The sequence below is a fragment of the Pocillopora verrucosa genome, chromosome 1, assembly GCF_036669915.1.
Source record: "Pocillopora verrucosa isolate sample1 chromosome 1, ASM3666991v2, whole genome shotgun sequence".
Classification (NCBI taxonomy): domain Eukaryota; kingdom Metazoa; phylum Cnidaria; class Anthozoa; order Scleractinia; family Pocilloporidae; genus Pocillopora; species Pocillopora verrucosa.
Window position 1 is genome coordinate 5,388,810 of NC_089312.1, and position 22,844 is coordinate 5,411,653.

General features: G+C 37.3%; 4 protein-coding genes across 4 annotated transcripts; 2 read left to right on the top strand and 2 right to left on the bottom strand.

Annotated features, from left to right (window-relative positions):
• Window positions 1–1,972: 1,972 nt before the first annotated feature.
• On the top strand, window positions 1,973–15,598 carry LOC131778458 (relaxin receptor 2-like). The gene is made up of 20 exons (XM_066163297.1): window positions 1,973–2,121; window positions 2,400–2,471; window positions 3,522–3,593; window positions 4,182–4,253; window positions 4,740–4,811; window positions 5,178–5,249; window positions 5,875–5,946; window positions 9,074–9,145; window positions 9,320–9,391; window positions 10,311–10,382; window positions 10,628–11,627; window positions 11,890–11,974; window positions 12,245–12,313; window positions 12,473–12,535; window positions 12,635–12,694; window positions 12,985–13,053; window positions 13,160–13,219; window positions 13,689–13,751; window positions 14,884–14,944; window positions 15,502–15,598. The coding sequence occupies exons 1-20, from the start codon at window positions 1,973–1,975 to the stop codon at window positions 15,596–15,598; spliced, it is 2,424 nt and encodes an 807-aa protein (XP_066019394.1).
• Window positions 6,518–7,642, top strand: LOC136282168 (uncharacterized). The gene is made up of 2 exons (XM_066169488.1): window positions 6,518–7,081; window positions 7,503–7,642. The coding sequence occupies exons 1-2, from the start codon at window positions 6,518–6,520 to the stop codon at window positions 7,530–7,532; spliced, it is 594 nt and encodes a 197-aa protein (XP_066025585.1). The 3' UTR covers window positions 7,533–7,642.
• On the bottom strand, window positions 7,062–9,003 carry LOC136276732 (uncharacterized). Its single transcript, XM_066169484.1, has 3 exons — window positions 8,444–9,003; window positions 8,162–8,218; window positions 7,062–7,682 (listed from the first exon to the last, which is right to left on the bottom strand). Exons 1-3 carry the CDS (start codon window positions 8,576–8,578, stop codon window positions 7,062–7,064), a joined length of 813 nt encoding a protein of 270 aa, XP_066025581.1. The 5' UTR covers window positions 8,579–9,003.
• A 3,489-nt stretch (window positions 15,599–19,087) lies between the features above and the next one.
• Window positions 19,088–21,567, bottom strand: LOC136279473 (nephrocystin-3-like). The gene is made up of 3 exons (XM_066163358.1): window positions 20,909–21,567; window positions 20,262–20,469; window positions 19,088–19,900 (listed from the first exon to the last, which is right to left on the bottom strand). Exons 1-3 carry the CDS (start codon window positions 21,565–21,567, stop codon window positions 19,088–19,090), a joined length of 1,680 nt encoding a protein of 559 aa, XP_066019455.1.
• Between the last annotated feature and the right edge of the window lie 1,277 nt (window positions 21,568–22,844).

A 22,844-nucleotide genomic window follows, 5' to 3' on the forward strand; every position in this document is an offset into this window, starting at 1 on the left:
TCTTTACAAACGTACAGATCAACATTAGAGTACGGTTTTGCTAGTTCCTGCTTGTATCTAGCAAGTGTGAAGTTATTTTGACTGCATGGCATTTTTTCTACCACCTTCTGATCTGGGTATAATGGAATGTAATTCTCCTCTACATAGAAAATTGATCACGATCGGAGTGCTTCTTAACAGCATCCTTGCATAGTTTTGCGGCCCCCTCGTCTTTCCTAACTTTTAAAGCCTCTTTACTTCCCATCTGTACAACCAGTTTGCAGTCTTCACCTTCGCTTATCATGCCTTGATTTATCACAACCCTATTGTCTACAGTCTTTTTTGAATCTGCTGTTGTGTTTTTGCTTTTCCATTTTAATCCATTGTGCGGCTTGCCAAGGCCTCTTCGTTCTTCACTTTTACTTGTATTGTACTGCGATAATGACATCATTGGCAAAGCCTTTTCTCCCTCTTCACTTCTTCTTTAAGTTAATGGTGTTAATGTTATTTGTGCCCACGGCCGAGCAAAAATGTCTCGTGACAAAACATTTTTCTCGATTTGCGAAATTTTTGGACTAAGGAAAGATTCTTGGGTTGTAGACTACTTTCGACTTTCGTGAAATTTATTTGTGAATTTATGAATTAAACCAGGATTTCAAATTGCTTTTTCGATTTGACAAACTTTTAAAAGCGATTTGTCTATGAGATATTGATTCTGAATATTTTTTCGGGTTTGCACAATATTGTTTTTTAGATTGTCCCTTTTCGGCTTCCGTAATAAATTGTTTATAGTATATCGTCTTCGCGCTATATCAGTTTGCATGAAAACGCTAATTTTCCTTATATAACACCTTAAGTTTGCCGTATCTTGTTCTTTAACTGTGATTATTTATTAAACTGATAATTAATAAACACTTATTTTGTAGATGGCTTCTCAAAAACAAGATTAAAAAGTTGCGTGCGGATTTATTTACTCCATTAAAGAAGCTACAGAATCTGTAAGTCAAGAAGCTTGTATATCGATCTTCTTTAACTGGACAGGATTTTAACTTTTCCTTTAAATTTTTCCAATTTTTGTTGTTGTTTTTTTTTTTTTTTTTTTTTTTCATATCTTTGGTCCCCGGGGAGTTAAGTGCTCTTTTATCCTTGCAATCTGGTTGGCTCTTATCGGTGCGATTTATTTACGAAATTGCACCATAGCTACCAATTCTATTTCAAGGCTTGATTTAAGAAACCAATAAAATTAGAAGAAAATGAAAGACAACTTTTGCAACTAAAAGCAAACATACCCAAAAAAAGGGAAAACAACTGACTAAAAGTCTGGCCTCCAAAAACAGATACGAAAGTTTGAACCGGAGCCCCATAGTAACGGCCTTCTAGAGGAGTTTGACGCAACATTTCATAAGACAGAAGGAGATTACAAGAATGATAACTTTCTTGTAATGATTACTGCTGTCGACGAATACCTAACAGGGAAAGATAAAAACGCGAAATTATTCTTGAGAGAGGTTTTAAAAGTTTAAAGCAAGTTCTTGGGGCAAAAGCTCGACAACTCTAGCAACAAGAAAATGAAAGACAACTTTTGCAACTTTTTACAAACCAGCTCATAACTGGATCAATAAGATATTTTTTCAGAATAAAAATCCTGTATTTAAGCGACTGAATTCTGTGATTCCAAAATAGCTATAATAAAGTGGCAATTGAAATTCGTTACGTGCAATTTTGGTTGAGATTGAAGGAAGAAAGTTGGGATTGAATTGATTGACAGGAAAGTCGCGGGAGCACAAGAAAAAAAAAATGCTGGAGAAAGTGAAAGAATGAAAACACGCAACGAAGCAAAAAAAAAAAAAGGATTGAAAAGTACAAAACTAGGTCCTGAAAAAAAATCGCGACAGGTCGTAAGAAGTAAGCGGAAGATTACGAGCGTGACAGCCTTCGTGTACTGGTTACTGCAATTAAGCTATACCTAACCGAGAAATTAAGCAAACGTTCGATGTGTCACAACAGAGAGTTTAGAAGTTCGAAGCAACTTCCTGGAGAAACACCCCTAACACGCCGGCAGCAACGTGAAGGCAAGCGGCCGAGCAGCTGCCTAGTCTCTAAGGCACTCTTTGCATTTAAGGACCATTACTCCTTCAAGATGTTTGAACAAATTTAAACGGAACCTGGAGACCCATTTATTTTTGGCTAGCCTTTGAAATATTTACTCGTGTTGATTAATCCCAAATTGCACTCGAAATCATGTGACAAGCTAATCCACTTATTTAGATCACTATTTTATATAAACAATTAAAGATTATGACAAGGAAACGGCACATAGAAAATGTAAATCCAAGAGAGGAATATATCAAATTGCTTAACAGCAACAGATCACCAGACAAAATACTTTAAATTAAAATCCAGAAAAAATCTTCTTATAGGGACTTGGGTAACAACCAGATAGAGGAGCTACCGCCAGGAGTCTTCAATAAAAACACCGAGTTGACTGAGCTGTAAGTAACACATTTTTAGCTTCATATTCGATACCATCGATTCTTATTTATTGTAATTGATAGTATCTATCACTACAAGTTTTGATACATTTATAAGCAGCTAGCTTTTTAATAGATAGAAACCTTTCCCTGCTAGGGTTATGCGTCAAACCTTAAAATGAGACAAAAAAATTAAATTAAACAAAAAAATATTTAACTCGTAAGACAGTGCTCGAGCTTATAGAGGGCGAAGTCAACCATGGAAATGGATTGTTTGTGGATGGACAGAGTTAAACAAGCAAAAATAAATATACTCATTAAAGAATCCTTTCAGTTTCATTGTCGGTGCTCCTTGATATGTAAATCCCATTTCTAACCCCCCCCCCCCCCTCCCCTTCCTCTGATTAACGTGTTTTATTTTAATGCGCGTAGCTAGTATGCAACCTTTTCCAAATGTAGGGAAGAGTTCTTGGTTCTCGTAAGCTGGTTCCTTCGTAGACCAGTGCCTCAGTCAAAGAGAACGGGATTTAAATACCTCCCCATTTAATGGTAAGACAAAGTTTTCAACACGCATAGGTTTTTAGAAGGTAACAAGATCAAAAAGTTCCCTGACGATTTGTTTTCCCAATCAGTGAAGCTGAAGTGGCTGTAAGTGAAAGTGGTCCTCTATATCAACTATTGACAAGTGGCACAACACACATTTTAATGCAAATAATGCATATTCCATTTTCATCAAGCAGATCCTTGAACCCTAAATATCTGCGTAGCATATAAACTGATTGCAAACGCCCACAATCAGTGACTGATTGAAAAGATGAATGACTAAATCTTAGGGGAGACAAGAAGCCATCAGGTGCTCCAAAGGCCAAGCCAAATGTGTTATGCAGTAAGATTTAAACAAGGGTGGTATTGAATTCGAATGAACTGAACTAGAACAACTTTCGAGTTCACTGAGTACTTGTTAATTCCTAAATTATAAGCTTTAGACAGGCAATCGGTTCAAATAATTTTATTTCAACTGATTCAGATTAGAGTAATTGTAGCATTTTTATAACTCTTCTGCTCATACAGACAACTCAACAACAACAACCTGGAAAAGATACAGAAGGGTTTGTTTGACGGTTTAACAGCATTGACGCGCCTGTGAGTTTAGGAAAGGAAACTTTCAATACAAAAAAAAAATAGTAGCTAAAATTATTTTTTAAAACAAGCGGAACCTCTGCAATGAAGGCGGAGAATTATGTGTTTTTGAGTAAGGAGGGAAAGCATGAAAACGTATCTCTAAAGATGGCCATACGCTACGGTGAAGGCTTTTTTCATAATGGCGGGCGTGATTCTGACTCATTTGAATTATGCAAATAAGCCATCCTGGCTCCACTTTTGATCAAAACTTCTATTGATAGTGAACTTGTGGCGAAGGTCAGAAAGGCTCATTTGCATTTATATGCATTGTTATTGGATGAATGAGCGAGTTAATGCGCAAGGTGGTTGTTCCAAACACTAAATCAATTAATAACAGCAGTGTTGCACAAATGAAACACAGCAGGAAAACGAGGTTGCCAGCTTCAAAATTATCGAAAGCTATCAAAAATCAACTTAAAAAAAGGTCAAGATGTTGATCAGTATTATGTAATACTAATATAAGTATTGGAAACACACCCAAATTAGACGATGCAATTACAAATTTAACTAAATAAAAAGGATTGTCGCATCATTCCAACTTTTATTCAGATGGCTGCAAGACAACAGAATTGAAACGCCGCACGAACAAGTTTTCAAAGATTTGACTGAATTGAACGACCTGTGAGTTTAGTCAATACAATACAATGTGTTTATAAAAGTGTTGGCTCTTTATCAATTTTCTGTTTCTTATATCAGAAATGATAAAAGAGGCCAAGTGACCATGTCACAATCAATTGCAACATGGCAATCCGAAGACGATTGTACATCATAAAAGGCAGGTTTACCGAAAGCTTATAGCGTCGAAATTCACTGGTCTCGGGTTCTGACCAGTGGGCGTTCCTCATTAGTATTGGGTTGCACTACTCTACATCATTTTCCTCCCATCCGTTGGTATTACTTGAGTAAAGAGCATGAAATCTATCCACAGTAGCTTGGTGCACTTTCATTATAATTATAATGTTACAGCAACATAACATGCTACAAGTGCTTGTGAAACGCAGCGAAAGAATTCGTGTTTTCCAACTGTTTCACTTTTTGTGGGATTACATTTCGGATGGCGTTATTTTTTTTTTGAAAGACTAATGCATTTTACCTTGAAACTTTCAGGGATCTGTCTAATAATGAAATCGAGGGTCTCCCTCAAGAAATCTTCAGCAGTCTGGCAAATCTCAAAATACTGTAAGTCAACAAGAAAAACAAATAAAAGAAAATTAAAAGCACGACGAGAAAAAATTTTCTCTCTAAAATTTGTCGAGCGGCAAAAATTTCCGCGTTTCTGTCTGAATTTCAACGCACATATACAAAAATAGAGGTTTTGAACTTAAAATCGAGTTTTCATTAAATGTTATCACTCCAAATGTCCTTCGAATTGATCTAATTAAAACTGTTCATTAAAACGTGTCTCACTGAATGAATGCAAAACACGCATATTTATATTACACAGATATGTAAGCATATCGTTATTTGGATCTTATCGGTTGCCATCATTATCTACGGGAAACCAGTTCTTTGCAGTTAAAGGTAGTGTGTGTTTAACTGTTGCAGGCTTTTATCAAACAACCAACTAAGAGATTTACCGCCAACGGTATTTGCTAACCTAACCAAGCTAAAGACAATGTGAGTAGTAAAAAATGGTTTGAATGACTGAATAGTTGTAAAGGAGGATTATCCTCTCTTGTTAATTAATGGTCGATTGATCGATTCATGGAATGATGAATTTTTGGGATAAAAAAAAAAAAAGAAAACGAAAACATTTGCAGCACATCTCAAAAGATACCCAATGTAAAGTACGAAGATGTAGTTGTTTAGGGGGACTTTCTAAGAATTGCTTTTGAATTCGATAATTCTGGAGCTATTGAGGTCAAAGACAGATTCATTCAGTTGTTTAATAAATTGCCAAAATAAATCGAAGATTGCTCTCGTTTTTCTTTATTCCCTATCTGATCAATCTAAAAACCTGTGCCACCCTATCAACCAATCGGGCACCAAACTAAAATCCAAACGTCACTTGATAACTCGCATTTTCCGGCGCGTGAGGCTTTGTGCTTGAATTGTTTGTACTTTTAATGTACACTGGTTCCTTAGCCTCCCTTTGCTCTGATTGGTTATTGCGATTACTCCGGCTCTTGCTTTAAGACACTCACTCAAAAGGTACTCTAAGTACCGACCACTGATATAACATTCAACGTTTAAATTAAAAGAAAACTGGCCAAGAACATATCTGTGATTTGCAATTCAATAGAAAAACTGAAAAGAATGAGATAAAGGAGCTGCATCCTCAACAGTTTCGGGGACTGGTAAAGCTGTTTGACCTGTGAGTAGTTCGTTAACATTTATGTATTCCACAAGTTTTGAATCTAGGCATCTATCAAAAGTAAAAATATATTATCGTGCAGGTAACATATTTTGGCCTGACTGCTGAATTTGTTCATTACTGCAAGCGGAATAATGTCTACTCCGATCCACCTTTTCATGTTTTTAAGACATCCTTTCATTTCCTGGAATTTCTGATTTTAAGTCATGCTGAGGGTCTATGTAGGACCTTTTTTCTTGATGCTAACGATACATCACGCGAGTGGCTTTTCAGTACCAAGTTTATTTTGTTATACATCCTTGGAAATTTTGCAATTCATGCCTGACGATACGCCTTAAAAGAAATCTCCTGATTCCCAGCCCATCAATTATCTTTCTCCAAAAATTTCTCGTAATAATATTGCAATACGTTGGTGAGCATTCTCATGATCCCTTTGATTCCTACGAAAACGATTACAAATGCCCCGTTCTCACGCCGGGCTGGCGCGTGCCGTGAAGTGGAACTTTGTCGCCCGCTGTTGTTTGAGATTGTACAGCGGAAATGCGAATAAAAGTACAAAGCAGTTTTCAAAATGGCGGCTGAAAATAGCATTTTGAATGCTATTGTGGCTCTTCGTCCTTTACGTGATGAAGTCGATAATTTCTTTTTGTTTGAAGAAGAAGTAAAAACAGCTCTCACTTCAATTTTTGAAAAAAACCGTGTGGGCCAAAGCTCTTTGAAACGAGCTAAAATGTCACAAATTCCAGCGACAGCACTCCTGGAAGGAGAAGTGAAGATGTGGCTTAAGATGCTCCATAGGCGCCTCAGTCCAAGAATGAAGGCCCGAAGCGCTTGGACTGTAGAGTTTAAAAGGGCGATGTCCTCGGAAATATTTTCCTTAATTTTACAGATGGTTAAAAAGGCCCGTTCCGCTTATGGTGTTGTGCACAACGAAGAAAAACACACAGATATAATCTACTATAACAGAGAGAACAGACTGATTCGAGATTTTGCCCAGTTATCTGAGCTAAGCAGAGACTCAGTCCGAGAATTCCTTATTAAGCAGAGTAAAGGAACAAGAAAAGGAACTTCAAAAGTTTCCATAACTTCTGAAACGCCTTTCACCATCACATTTATTAAGAGGACACAGCAAGTGGTGGGTATTGTCTCAAGTCTCTATATGCACCATTGACTTGGTTTTCAGTTTCTAAGCCCTCTAGATAGTCTGGGTCAATTTCATGAACAGTCCCAATGTCAATCTTTTTTAACTGTTCTACAAGGTTACTATAAGTTAGAAGCTTTGGAACCTTACAGCCTTTACAAATTAAAATACTTGTTCTTTTCCCTGGTTTGCCTTCATTTGATTTCATTGAAAGCACCAGTCTTACACTTTTGTACTTTCGTTTCCCCATTACACCACTTGCATAATATGTTGCAATACTTCGAACAATGTTGTCATCTGACTTTTCAAATTCTAACACACTCTTCTTATACTCTTTACAAACTATTCTATTGGTCAACTGCTTGTTCTCTGTCACATATTTTGTTAACTTATCTAACTTGCATCTCTTTTGCAGAGTGTCAAACATTCCCTCGAAACAGGCTGAGGAATGTTCATTTGAGCTCCCATGAATTTTGGCAGCAGCTTCAATGGTTTCATGCCTCCTTTTTCTTGCGGTCCTTGGTCCCAGTGTTGATTCTCCATTGACAAGTGCAGTAGGGCTTCTTGTTCGTGCCTGAGATACCTGTCCCTGTGACTAAAATATTGCTAAATTAGACACTGGGTAGTAACACAATTATTTAAATTAGATGTGGTTGGATGATAACAAAATAGATATTTAGCCAAATCTTACATTCAATACGTTAAAGTTTACAATTTAGAGACACTGTCATTTATGACAGTCTTTACTGACCAAATGAACACAGGCACTCGCTCAGGTTTCTTGCATAGGTACCGGCATAGAAGCCTGACCATGGCTGTCATTCTGGCAATGGCTCTGTGTTAAGTGGTTAGTTCACCGAAATTGAACTTGCAAAATATTTTTTTTTATTTTTACAAAATTGAATATTTTTCTGTTCACATTATTAATAAAATTTGGCATAAAATTAAACCTCATCCAACCACTAATCAATGCAAACCTACAGACTTAGTTGGAGGTTGCGCCCAGCAGTTTTTTGCTGCATACTTACTGGTACTGGTAAAACAACCACAATAAAGAATCAAGAGTATACTCACATGAATATTTTCTAATTCATTTGTTATGTCTTTGAAGTGTTCCCTGACTGTGGCCAACTGAAAGCAATTATTATACAAGTGATTTCATAAGCACTGATTGTTTAATTTCAAGTGTCATTTAGAGTTTAAACACATAAAAAGCTTTTACCCTGTCAAAATTGAAATTCAAGCCTCCCCACACATGGACCTCCACCACTTTCCTATAACCCTTTGTTACAATATTCTCTGATATTGAAAATAAAAATCTTCCCAAAACATTAATACTGGACAAATTTATCTCACCTTTTCTTGGGCTCGCTGGACTTTTTTGTACTCTGCCGATAGCTTGCGATTTCCATCAACAGCTTTCTCCCTTGCAACCTTGCGAGCTTTCATGAATTGAGCCAAGTTAAAGCGCGTGTTCTTTGTGTGCGGCATCCTAGAAATTAACTCATAAAAAACTAAGGAAAGAAGGCAAAATTAGGAAAACAAAAATCATAGAGCTTTTGTCAAGGCTTTGAAGTTTCGGTTCGTAGCACAAATTCTCGGATAAGTAGAGAAACTTAAAAAACTATCCTAGCCAAAAATACGATAGAAACGACAAATAAACCTTACCTTTTCTTTTACTATTTCCTCTACTGTCTCTTGCTAAGCGAACATCGAAGAAACCATGGCATATTTAGTATCAAAATGACGGGAAAACTGTGTACTTTCAGCACATTCGAGTTTTGGCGCCTTCGGACTAACTCCAGGACCGCTCGGAGGCAGTTTTCAACAGGCGTTAACTCAGTTCCAGGCTTCTCTAAAAACCACACGGTCACAAACGCCATATTTGTGGACGCTGATTGTTCCGCTTCAGAGCGCTCACCAGCCCGGCGTGTCTTTAATCCATTATGTCCAACATTCATTTCATTTGTTTCCTTTCTTCACTAGCTATCTATCGGGGAACAAACTCAGATACTTCCCACAAGGAATTTTTAAAGGCTTAAAAGAGCTTTTGATTATGTAAGTAGACTATGAAATTCTTCAAGTGAGTAATAAGCTTTGAAATAACCTATAACGATCATGACATTTGAATGCATTTAATTTCACCTTTAAATGATTATTTACACATCGATGTCGAAATATTTTACCTTCCCTGTTACTCTATATGATTAAGTTTCACTTTCTTTTTGTTAGAGAAATTGTTGAAAACGAAATGAGTCATGTCTCCATCGACAACTTCAAAGAAATTAAACAGTTAAAAATTCTGTGAGTGTTATAATTAATCAAGTGATGACCAAGTTGTGAAACGGACCTTGTTACCTTAAGGTGTAATATTTCACAATTGAAACATTATGAAAACACTTCAAATCGATGCTTTTATTGTAAAAACATTTTACGTTATCTGCAACTCACTGGAAATGCTTTCCTGACAGCAGATTGATTATTTGCTGAGTGAGAGTAAGTTTGTAAAGAAACTTTAGTGCTGCGTCGGCGCAGGGCATTTCAAGATATTTGGTGTCATTCTACATCGAAACTCTGATTGGTTGAGAGCGTACAGTCAATATACAAAAGCGTGTGAAGTTGACATGATAACCGATATATCCATCAGGTATTGGGTTATCATGTGGAGTTCAAAGTCTGACTAGTTTCCAAGCCCCTCGTCAGTGTAACGTCCTGAAACTTTTGCAAAGTCAGAGAGAAATGTCTTCTTTCCCAGAGTTTTTTAAAAACGTACATTAAAACAGATAATGATTTCGCTTTTCCCATGATATCATGGGCTGCAAAATCCTGTGTCTGCTTTAAATGCCTCAGCCTCCGGCTTCGGCAGATAACTCAGACTTCAGCATTATGATAATATCATGACCAATCTTATCCAATATTTAATTATTATCAAGTGAGTTGGTGATGTAAATTGGCCACCCTGAATAGCCTCAAAAGCGGACGCCTGAGCATTAGCCCTTCGTACAAGAATAGAGGAATTGTAAGTTGTAGGTGGTTTAGAAACAGGAAAAGACGCTTCGCGATTAGAGGGAACCTGATCATGAAACAAACACGAATAAATTAGTTAAATGAAAGACTTCGTTGACATTGTGGGATTAAGAGAGCCTATTTGAAAGATTATTTTTTGTTGTGGAGTTTTGCGGCTTTTGATCACTGCATTTTAATCTCCTAATTTAATTTCCAGGTATATGCAGTATAACAAGATGAGGGAGATTCCATATGGTTTTTTCGATATGTTGAAGGATATACAACGAGTGTAAGATTTTGATAAAATCCATTCGCAAATTATTAGTTTTTGAGCAAAGCTACACATTTTGAGTAGACAACATTTTGGGGAAATTCAAGTTTTTGCAAAAAGAATTGAAGACTTGGATTCTTAAAAAAAATATTTTGTATAAGTCAACGGATAACTCCAGCCATCAGTTACTGATATATGCTTAAAAGCAAGTTATGTGAAGTTTTAATGAAATAACTTCAGTGGATAATATTTTACAATTGTAGGAGTCTCGACACAAATCTGATGTGTTGTCATATGCACAAGGAGGACGCCGACTGTGCTTTCACGTACAACGACGACTTTGCCAACTGTGAGAGCATGTTTAAGAATTCTGCCCCAAGGAAGAGTATCTGGGTGATAGGAGTATTTTCTCTGGTTGGTGCCGTGTTTGTTGTCACTTGGCGAGTGATCTTTAAAGAAAAGAACGTGGTTCAGTCCATCATGTTGCTCCACTTAGCAGTGTCCGATGGTTTGATGGGTATTTACCTGATCTCTCTTGGCACTAAAGATCTGTTGTGGAGAGGAGAGTATTACTTGCATGACTTCCAGTGGAGGTCTGGTTTGTCTTGTCAAATAATTGGAGCGATCTCCCTTCTGTCAAGTGAGGTTTCGGTTATGATGATGACACTGATATCTGCTGATCGGCTTAAAAACATTGTGTTTCCTTACCAAGGTGCTTCTCTGAAACCAAAGGCAACACATATCCTGTGCATCATCATATGGGCAATTGGCTTCCTTATGGCCTTTTTGCCTATGTTTGGTATTCAGTATTTTGAAGACCCATTCAGGTACCATAGTTACTATGGTAGAAGTGTGGTATGTCTGCCCTTGCAGCTTACTTCTGATAAGCCGGCAGGTTGGGAGTATTCTGTTGCTATCTTTCTCGCTTTGAATTTTGCTTTTTTCTTGTTCATCATGGGTGCTTATCTCATGATACTAGTCAAGTCTTACTTGTCTAGCCGGCGACTGGCCCGTCAGGGTACTGAAAGAGAGATACAGGCCAGAAGAGCAAACTTTAGGAGGGAAACGGCTCTTGCAAGGTGGGTGTTCTTCATCATCCTGAGTGATTGTGTGTGCTGGATGCCGGTGATAGTGATTGGTATGAGGACCATCATCGAGAAGTCTTACGAAGCGCAAGGAGACCTCGCTGTCTGGATCGCTGTATTTGCCCTTCCGATCAACTCGGCCTTGAATCCTATCCTGTACACCTTGTCAACAGAACAGGTGCGTTATGCGCTTTTAATCCATTATAAGTAGTCAAGATAATAAAATCCGTAAGTAGACTTATAATGGCTAGGTACAGGAAGGGTATGGTTTTCAGCCGACTATAGGCAGTGTATAATATTGCTCAAGACTGCTTTGTTCACTTGCAATGGACACTGACAATGTTTCAAAAGCATTGGACAACTGAAATTCGTTAGTTTCTATTTTGTCATCGGAGCTCAGCTTAAGGCAGTGAGCGAAATCTCGATTATTTTGTATCCAGGTCAGAGGCATTCTGAAGAACAAAATGGAAAAAGTCTGGAACTACTTGAAGACTGTTTTCACCTGCTGTGGTCGGGATCAGGAAGGTACGATATAATTATTAGCTCCTGATAAGAAATAAACCGAAAAACGATGTAAACCAACAGATTGCTGCAAACAAAGTTTATTGATCTATTGATTTATTCATTCAGTCACTCAGTCATAAATCAATTCACTCATGCATGCATAGAGGCATTCGTTTAATCATTTACTCGCTCGTTCGGTCCATCGTTCTTTTATTGGTCAGTTCATTTGTTGTACGAAATAAATATTTCGTGACTCGATCATTTACTTTTCTTCGTTGTTTTCTTTAAAAGGCCAAGGAGATGGGGAACAACCGAACCAACCGGGAGTAGAAGACAATGGACAACATGGCGGTGAGGGAGGTAAATCCTAACCCGTATTTCTAGAAATATCGTGAAAACTATAAACGAGGGAAATAAAGGGCAATCTGTGACTAAAAATATTTTTTTATGTCTTCTCTCTACTTGTATTTTCCCTGTTTTTTTTTTCTTTTTTTTTTAATTTTAAAATGAAATGTCTAGGAGAGGGAGAGCAAGTTAACCTGCACGGAATGGAAGAAAATGGAGAAGATGCGGGCGAGGGAGGTAAAAACCTTTCAGATGTCAGTTAACATATCATACAAAGTTCAAACGAGGGCACAGGGTTAGTCTGTGTACATTTTTTATCTACTTTCTCTTTTCAAGGACAAATTGAGGGTGAAGAAATCGAACTGGCGAGTATTGGTGTGCATCATCCACAACAGGGTAAGGCTAGAGTTTCTAATTTAATGTCAAGTTTTCAATGCTATTCTGTTAGTTTATATTGTACCTGTGTTCCTCTATGACTGAAGGATCTATGACTTTAGGATATTTTCATACACACAAATAAATTTTATCATTATCATTTTAATTACTCAACCTTTCTTGTCTATTACGTTTTAGTAGTTTGAAATTGTCGATCTCGTTCTGCGTTCGTCACAAAAAATCCTTCGTTCTATCACTTATTTGTTTCTTGGCTCGTTCACAATTTTTTTTTCTTTGCTTTCTTTAAAAAGGCCAAGGAGATGGAGAACAACGGAACCCACAGGGCATGGAAGACATTGAACAACATGGCGGCTTGGGAGGTAAGACATTTTTTCCTTCTAGTGAACACAGAACGGACATGAAAACTGTGAATGACAACACAGTGGCAATCTCTGACTATATTTTTTATTGACAATTTTTTTCAAGGGGAAGTCGAGGGTTTAGTTATCGAACTGGCTCATGTTGATGTGCGTCATCCACAACAGGGTAGGCTGAAGTTTCTTCTCTAATGTCACCTTTATGTAGATAAAAGCTCCGTACTGAAGCTTTCGTTGCTGTTCTGTTAGCTTGTTTGCCAAGACTCTACAATATGTTGTATTAATGGTAGTTTTTTTTTCCTACTTCTGGAGGGATCTGGGTCAGATGGATATTTTCGTACATACAAATCAACACAGTTCATTTACATCATTATAGTTATCCAACCCTCATCGTTCATTACGTTAGTTCTAAATTCTACAAATCTCGTGTTCTAAGACAATTTTATTAGATTTAAGTTTTGAAAAATTTCTTTGCTATTTTGTCTCCAGTTATTGTCATTATTTGAAATAAAGAAAAACAAAATAGTCTGGCTTGATTCTGAAACAATCACTAATAATGATATGTTGGAAAATAAGGTACAATATTGTTCATTAGTTTAAAATAAAAAGAAAGACAGTGTTTACCTTTTTGTTTCAAGGAGTACTTGATGAAGCCGAAAAAATCGAACCGGCACCTATTGAGAATACTGATCTAAATCAAGGTAACTTGTCTTACCTTATTTATTAAAAATGTATAGCCAACCTTTTTTTTTTTTTAGAAAATTGGTCGCTATTCTTTGTTTGTATGACAACTCATTCAGTGTTACTGTGGTAGAGATAGACAAACCTTCTAAGGTCTATTAAGCTCTCCTGCGTATCGATCAGTTCAGAGTCTCATTACCTCCCTTAGGTATTGCCAAGCTCTAAATGAAGTAAATTTTTAATTTCACAGTTGGCTTTCTTACCACTATAACTGGTGGTCAAATCAAAGAATATCAATTATCCTCAAACAGGACTAAGAGATGAAATTTTTAATGCAAATGAGCGAAATTTGAGCGCAATAAATTAAGATTTTGCATAACAGGTGGCGGCCAAAATGAACGGCAATAAGTATGAAAACATCAAGTGGAGTATAGATTCACGTAATTCTCATTTGGAAGCTTTAACATTCTTGTGCAATTCTTTCAAGAAAATTGCCAAGCAAAAGATAAAAAAGACCAAACACTTAAGAAATCCCGAAGTTTGACATGAATCTATTATGTGTAACATTACAAGTGTTTGATAACTGGTAATTGCAATGTCACGAGCACGAAAACAGGGTATTTCGGGTCTTTTATCCGTTTTAATTTGGCTTTGGGTTTGTTTCGCAAAAAGTGCAATGTTCTGTTGCGAATTTTGATGAGTCTCGATAGAAAAGAGAAGGCCATTAAATATACCCGATGCAAATTTCTTTGGCAAAAAAACAGTTTTTCATGTAATAATTACTTCCACTTTATTGTTCTATCCTCTTTGTTTCGCCGACATTTGCAAAAAAATTGTAATTTTTTCGTTCTTATTCATTTTTTCCTTTATTTGCCCTTTCATCAAAAAAACAAATTTTGTTGCGAATTTATTTGGAATACCTCGGTAAAAAAAAACAGCAACAGCAAACAAACCAACAAAGCAAAACGAAAGCAGCCAATTTGGTTTATTTCTCCAGCATTACCTCGCGGATTACCCTACAGTTATCAATTTATTTTGTGTTTTTCTTACATTTAGAGTGTCGTTAACCAGTTTCATCAAGTTAAGCAGTTGCCACAGCGCATTAAGTACCTTATCATATATGTAATTTTTACTTTGTTTTTTTAATGTTAGGAAAACGGAACAAGAGTTTGAAAAAAGGGGACGGTAAATTCAGGCATTCCACCGCAAAGAAGTAAGTGGTGAGAAGGGGGATATACACAGATTCAAATTCCTCTAGAGATACAAACTGTCCGTTTAACAAAGTTGACGGACGTTGTCACTGACAAACTAACTGCTGAATTATTTGAATTACTGACTTATTAGCAAATTAGCTAGCTCCTTAACCTACTGGCTAAACGGTTGAAAGAGTGACTGTCGCTAGCGGACTTACCTCACTGACTAACTGACTCACTAACTTCCTTACTCACTGATTAACCAGCTGACGGACTGACTGACTGAATTACTGACAAAAATGACTGAGCAACTGATAAACCAACAAACTGACTACTTGACCGACTGACTGGACGAATGCTGAACAATCGCCAGAACAACTGAGTGCCCAACCTAGCAGCCAACCGAAAGATTGATTGATAGTTTATTTTATTGACTGATTGACCGACTGATTAAATGACAGAACGGGGATTTTTACATAAATAATTCTTTTGCAAGATTATGGCGATTGAGCGTTCCTTTTCTTTTCCTTGTTTTACTTTTGTTTTGTTTTGTTTGTTTGTTTGTTTTTTTTAACAGAAAAAGGGAAAAATCAAGATCAATGCGTCAAAAGTCACCTTCGGCTACCGAAGCTGTCGATGAAGAACACACTTTTGAAGAGGACACAAAACTGTAGGCAGTTAAACTCGAGGAAATTATTATGAATTCTAAACAATCTAACGAGAAGAAATGGCAATTAGAAATCGATAATCTCGTCTTTGTTTTTTATTAAGCGTATGAGATACACGATAGAAGAAAACAGTTTTGCTAATTTTGCGTCTATTTAGAGGTAAACGAGGACTTAGTTATATTGAACCAATCTGTGTACGTTACTTAGGTAAACCAAATTTCACTCGACCTTTGGCTGTCTTTAAAAAACTCCCCAACAAAACGATTTTTTTTCTAACGATAAGTTATAAGTTTTCAGATTTAGACAATTTTATTGATGTTTTAATGGTGTATGAGTTAGTGTTTCATATCCATGACTGATATGGTCTCCATGGCCACTTCACATATCAGTGACATCATCTTATGGATCGTGTCTACAGTCACAAGAAGTTTCAGCTTTCCCTCACCTTAACAAAAACACCCATGCGGTTGATTGGGATCCTTTAAGACACCTGCTATGAGGAATCTTTTGAGGGCGAATTAAGACAGCTGGAGATGGGAAGCGCATTAAAGGAAGAATTAAGTAATTGAATTGTGTTAATTGGCTTAAAACGAGAGGATGTAATACCAAGAATTGTTATGGGAAGTCATTATCAAATATTAACTTCTAGAATGCCCTATCACGGTGACTTGGAGGTTATGTAACTAGGATGCCATTCTACCAGAATTTTAGTGTTTAGGCCGGCGGAATATTCTAAAATACGTTTCAAGAATTCAGTAATCTAGGAGTAATTATGCATTTCAAGCTAAACTGAGAGAGAGAGCCACTATGATGTACATCAAAGATTGTGCATTTAAAAGATATTGGGTAAAAACAGTGAGTTTGTGTCAGTGGAGAACTAAGGAACAGTCTGAAGTGGTTTGTAGAAGATAATCACAGTATCGCCTAAAGGAGTCGCTTCTTAGTAAGCATTTTTACGCATTGTTTAACAACGTAGTTCGGTTTGTAGTAGTGTAGGATTCTTTCTGTCTGTTAGAAAATACCGTGACAGAAGATTCCAAAGTGGTTTTCAAGAGCTTTGATTTGATGCTTGCTCATTTTTCCTTCTTGATTATGTCCTTCATTATTAGAACAATACCAGGTTTTTCTTCATATTTTCTGCAGAGTTCAGAAAATGCATGCTTTCTGACTCATTGGATTATGTAACATGTTGACCCTCATTAAAAACAAAAATAATAACCTATGTGCTTATATGAGATAAGAAAACTTTAATTAGTGAAGTTTTAGCAAATTGATCCATTGGCATATCAAAGAAGGTGCAAGTTATAATCGCACCGTTCAGCTCATAGAGGTTGATTAAAAATTTTCGTTCTTAGTAATTAGATAATAATATAAATGCTGTGTTCAATTGGATTATTACTGTCATTATTATGATAAAATAAAAATAACGAGAGGGATCAATAACACCTTGGCTATTTGAAGTTGTGTTTATTTTGTATACTTGGATATTTGATAGCGAGTGTTTACAAACAGAAAGTCAGTATGCAACAACGATGGAGTTATTTCTATTTCAGAAAGATAGCGCTTGGAGCCAATACAGTATAGTTTTAACTCGGCTTTGAACTTTGGCTATCGTCTGACAAGAGTTGAATAAGAACGCTAATTTATGTTATTATAACGTGATCCTCAAAGACAAAAGTAAATGGGCAGTCCGAGTTTTGAGGGTTTTCATGTACGAAAACAAGAATCAAACACATTTAACACTCGTATAGTATGTATAGTTTCGTGTTCAAATAAAAAAAATAACAGAACAAAACAAAACAGGAAAGATGAAAAACATAGTCAAATTAGCATAAATATAAAAATTCATACTAATTACGTTGGTGTCAGAGCGACTGCGATCATGCTTAGGTCCCTCATTGCGATCTCCGGAGAAAGGCTCAGAAGTTACATCGGCCGCCCTTTGAGTTAAAAAACGAAGAGCTTGCTCTCATACCCTTTCCAATTTCTAAAGGAAATTTTGTATTCTATTACCAAAAATGTATCATTGTGCGTGACTAGATTTTTTCGAAAATGGCCGTACGAAGAATATCAATTAATCTTTCCTAAGCATTTCAACTAGCTACGAAGCTTACCAAGAATCTCCATTTTAAAAATTCAATCACGTTTAACCAAGTTTGTTTTCTTTTGCTTTTTTACTTTTGCTGGTAGCGTTCTCAAAACAAAGAAACTGTGTTTCAGATGTAGTTAGAAAACACTTCAAAAAAAAAAATTAAAAGTCTAATGTAATTGATAAAAGCATGCTGAAGCTTTGCGATGTAAAATTTTACTTAGGAAAATATGACGGATTTCATATTAAATAATGAAATTGTAACAAAATTCTTGAACGTGATTGGCTATCACCAGTCCGATTTGAGCTGATAGGACAGAGTAGGCGTCATGCTTGTAAATGTGCAATGCAATAGGACAGTTAAAGGGACAGTTGACACGTCATGTCCGTGTAGGTTAACAGAACGCGTCGTGTGCGCGCGCTGTTATCTCGCATTTCGCCAAGTTAACTGTTGTTTCTTTTGAAAAACGTATAACCGATGTTTAGTTTCTTTCTAAAAGTTTGTAATTGTTTTGATTGATAGGTAACGGGACTGCATGTCGTCCAATTATGTCTGTAATCATACTCGTTAGTAACACATCGCTTCGCGGTCGTCCGATTTTGTTAATCACTCGTATGATTACAGACCGAATTGGACTCCACTCGGTCCTATTACTAGTATTAATCAGGACCGCCAAAATTTCCTTGAATGTGATTGCTGGATGAATTGCCCTTTTTTTAACTAATTTTTTGCAATGAATCCGATTTCATTTTCCGGCAAGTGACCGAATTGGACAAGAAATAAAATTAAAAATTCAACCTTTACAGAGTAACACTGAAGGCAGCCATTTTAATCTCCACAGATTTCTAAGTGAAAGCTGTTGTATAATGTGGACGCAAAAAGGATACTGAAAGGAAAAAAAGTAAATTGCAAAATTAAAAATACATTATGTATTCTCTTCCATAACAGAAAATCTCTCCCTGTTTATAAATTGTCATACTTAAGATCCTGAAAATCGTCACGATGGGCGTTCGCTTTAATTAACTTTGACTTCTATAAAATGAAGAGATCCAATCAATCGGATTGTGGTTTTGGTATAAGTATCTTAATGTCTCACAATGACAAGCAGTCAACGGCTTTCTCTCCAGAATTTAAAGATGTCTGAATATTTAAAATAAGAGAAGAAATCCTTAAAGTAGGTGTGATTTAACAAAAAGTGTTGGTTTCGTTTTGATCAACCCTTATCGTATCGATAGCGAAATTTGTTATTAATTAGTCTTGAAGTTCGCACGAAACAAAGTATGCATGCATCAAGATTATTTAGTGATGAGATGCCTGAGCTTGACATCTGTAATCCAACATTTTCACCATAGGTTACGGAGCAAACATGCGTGTCTGCATATACAAAGGCCGTCCGAGTATTTTGCTATAATTGAGCCAGCTTATTCTGAATAATTCTAACTTTAACGTGTCCAGAGCCAAGGTTTCGAACACAAATCGCCAAAGCATGATCATAGTTCCTTTTCGCCTCCTCATCGTGACCCTGATCATTGTGTGCGTCACCAATATTTTTATAAAGTTCTCCAACTTTAAGATGATTACGTCCGAGCTGTTTTAGGCAAATGTCCAGTGCAAGTACATGGTAGTCCATTGCTTGCTGGAAATCACTTACATTTCTGTATAGAGTACCCAGGTTATTGAAAGAATCTGCGACATCTACATGCTCAGGTCCGAGCTGTTTCAGACGAATGTCTAGTGCACGTGTATGGTAGTACTTTGCTTGCTGGAAATCAACTAGATCACTGTACACAGTACCCAGGTTATTGTAGGAAGATGCGATATTTCCATGCTCGGATCCAAGCTGTTTCAGACGAATGTCCAGTGCACGTGCATAGTTGTCCTTTGCTTTCTGGAAACAGCCTAAATCACTGTACACAGTACCCAGGTTATTGTAAGAAGCTGCCACACCTACATGCTCAGGTCCGGGCTGTTTCACACGAATGTCCAGTGCTCGTACGTGGTTGTGCTTTGCTTTCTGAAGATCACTTAGATTTCTGTATACATTACCCAGGTTATTGTAAGAAACTGCGATATCTATATGCTTAGGTCCGAGCTGTTTCACACGAATGTCCAGTGCAAGTGCGTGGTAATCCTTTGCTCTCTGGAAATCACCTAGATCACTGTATACAGTACCCAGGTTATTGTAAGAGGCTGCCACATCTACATGCTCAGGTCCGAGCTGTTTCAGACGAATGTCCAGTGCACGTACTTAGTTGTCCTTTGCTTGTTGGAAATAACCTAGATCACTGTATACAGTACTCAGGTTATTGTAGGAATCTGCGACAACTACACACTCAGGTCTGACCTGTTTCAGACGAATGTTCAGTGCACGCGTAAGGTAGACCTTTGCTTGGTTGAAATCACCTAGATCACCGTATACATTACCCAGGCTATTGTAAGAATTTGCTACATCTATATGCTAAGGTCCGAAATGTTTCAGACGGATGTCCAGTGCACGTGCATGGTAGTACTTTGCTTGGTGGAAATCACCTAGATCACTGTATAGTACCCAGGCTTTTGCAAGAAGTTGCAAAATCTACATGCTTAGGTCCGAGCTCTTTCAGATTAATGTCCAATCCACCTACATAGTAGTCCTTAACTCGCTGGAAATCACCTAGATTTCTGTATACAGTACCCAGATTATTGTATGAAGTTGCGACAGCTACATGCTTAGGTCGGAGCTGTTTCAGACGAATGTCTAGTGTACGTGCAAGGCAGTCCTTTGCTTGGCGGAAATCACCTAAACCACTGTATACATTACCCAGGTTATTGTAAGAAGTTGCGACATCTATATGCCAGGGTCAGATATGTCTCAGACGAATGTCCAGTGCACGTGCATGGTAGTCCTTTGCTTTCTGGAAATCACCTAGATCGCTATATACAGTACCCAGGTTATTGTACAAGGCTGCGACATCTACATGCACAGGTCCGAGCTGTTGCAGATAAATGTCTAGTGCACGTGCATGGTTGTCCTTTGCTTACTGGAAATTACTTAGATGACTGTTTACAGTACCCAGGTTATTGTAAGAATCTGCAACATATACATGCTCAGGTCCAAGCTGTTTCAGATGAATGTCCAGTGCATGCGCATGATAGTTCTTCGCTTGCTCGAAGTTACCCTTACATTTGTGTGTGGTTACCACAAGGAGATGGAGTTTTGCTTTTCCGAGAGCGTCGTTTGCATCACCTGAGTGATGAGTGCTCAGGTCCGAGCTGTTGTAGACGAATTTCCAGTTCACGTACATGGTAGTCCTTCGCTCGGCGGAAATCACGGAGATTACTGTATATAGTACCCAGGTTATTGTAAGAAGCTGCGACATGAGTTTGCTCAGGTCCAAGCTGTTTAAGACGAATGTCCAGTGCACGTGCATGGTTGTCCTTTGCTTTCTGGAAATCACCTAGATCACTATATACAATACCCAGGTTATAGTAAGAGGCTGCCACATCTACATGTTCAGGTCCGAGCTGTTTCAGGTAAATGTCTAGTGCACGTGCATGGTTTTCTCTTGCTTTCTGGAAATCACCTAGATCACTGTATACAGTATCCAGGTTATTGTAAGAAGCTGCGACATATACATGCTCAGGTCCAAGCTGTTTCAGATGAATGTCCAGTGCATGCGCATGATAGTTCTTCGCTTGCTCGAAGTTACCCTTACATTTGTGTGTGGTTACCACAAGGAGATGGAGTTTTGCTTTTCCGAGAGCGTCGTTTGCATCACCTGAGTGTATAATTTTCAAGGCCACTTCGAAGTAGGTCATAGCAGCTTCGTATTCACAATGGTTGAGGCACATATTTCCTAGGATCAGAAGGTCATTAAGGTAATCTTGCAAGGGAATAACACCCATTTTGCTGACTTGAGATAATTCTTGCATAGAAAACAGAGATGGCTGGATTTTAGTCTCTGGTTACTAAGAACTCAGCTAGTATCCAGCCATCTTAACAGAACAAGCTTGGTCAATAACTCCAATTTATCGACCAGTAACACGGAGCTTGCGTACTAATTTTGCCGCTGTGTTATGGTTCATAAAAAAACGAACAGTATATGCGCAGAATTTAAGGCATGACATATATAGAATTTTCTCGTAAGGCAACCCTCAAACACTCATTTAGGACTTATTTCGAAACTGCTTTTCAGACCACTAGATTTTGGCAAAGATTCTAACATGTTTTGTCCAGGCGTGTTATCTATCAGCCCTTTGAAACAGTTGTCGACCTAGTTCAACTTGTCTACTGGAAATTTGTTTCGTATGGCACATTTAGGCTTCAAAACGTTTTTATCATACTGCATTGAAGATTACAACGTTCAGGTATTAAGTTTGAGTGCAACTATATTTGATGGCTTTTCTCGCCTTTACGTAAAATGCTATAGGCTTACCCTTGCCATTCCTCCTGTTTTTCGGAACAGCTTCATTAACGAGTCGAAACGCAAGTTTCTCTGATGATTTGTCATTGTGTTCTTCGCATTATTCACCCGCTGATGAGTGAATAATGTTCATTAGCAGGGGAGGGCGCACCAATCAGTTACTGACATCAATAAAATAGCTAATTTTGTATCTACTGATTCAAGTCAATCACCTTTTTTTTTTCTTAGTTCTCATGTTGTTAACAGTTTATAAACTAAATATTGCTGTTTTAAAGGGGACCTTGTTTTGGCGTTGATCATTTCTATCCGGCTTGGGTCGAGCAGTAAGGCGGTAAGGAAAAAGTTTATTAACGCTAAAATAATACCTAAAAACTCATATCAGATATGTTTCAGATTAAAACCTCGAGACGAATACTATTGAGGATTTCGTGGAATAAGCATACTCACAAAGAACAAAAACAAATATTTTAAGATGAATGTGTTACTTATAAAGGAAAGAACTAATCTGGTTGAAAATGAATGCGTCCTCACATAAGATTATTTTGCAAAAACAAAGAAACGGCAAAAATTAAGAAAACATCAAGAGTTTCAAAAACGGTTTCAAATATACGCTTTAATGACTATTCTGGACAGGAAAAATATGTGTTGCTCATAGATATCCATGGTTAACGCAGAGCTGTAATTTTTTTGTTGTCGGGCGGCCTAGTTTTTTCTTTCATTGACTAGGAATACCGGGCTAACTTTGACATTGTTTTTTTC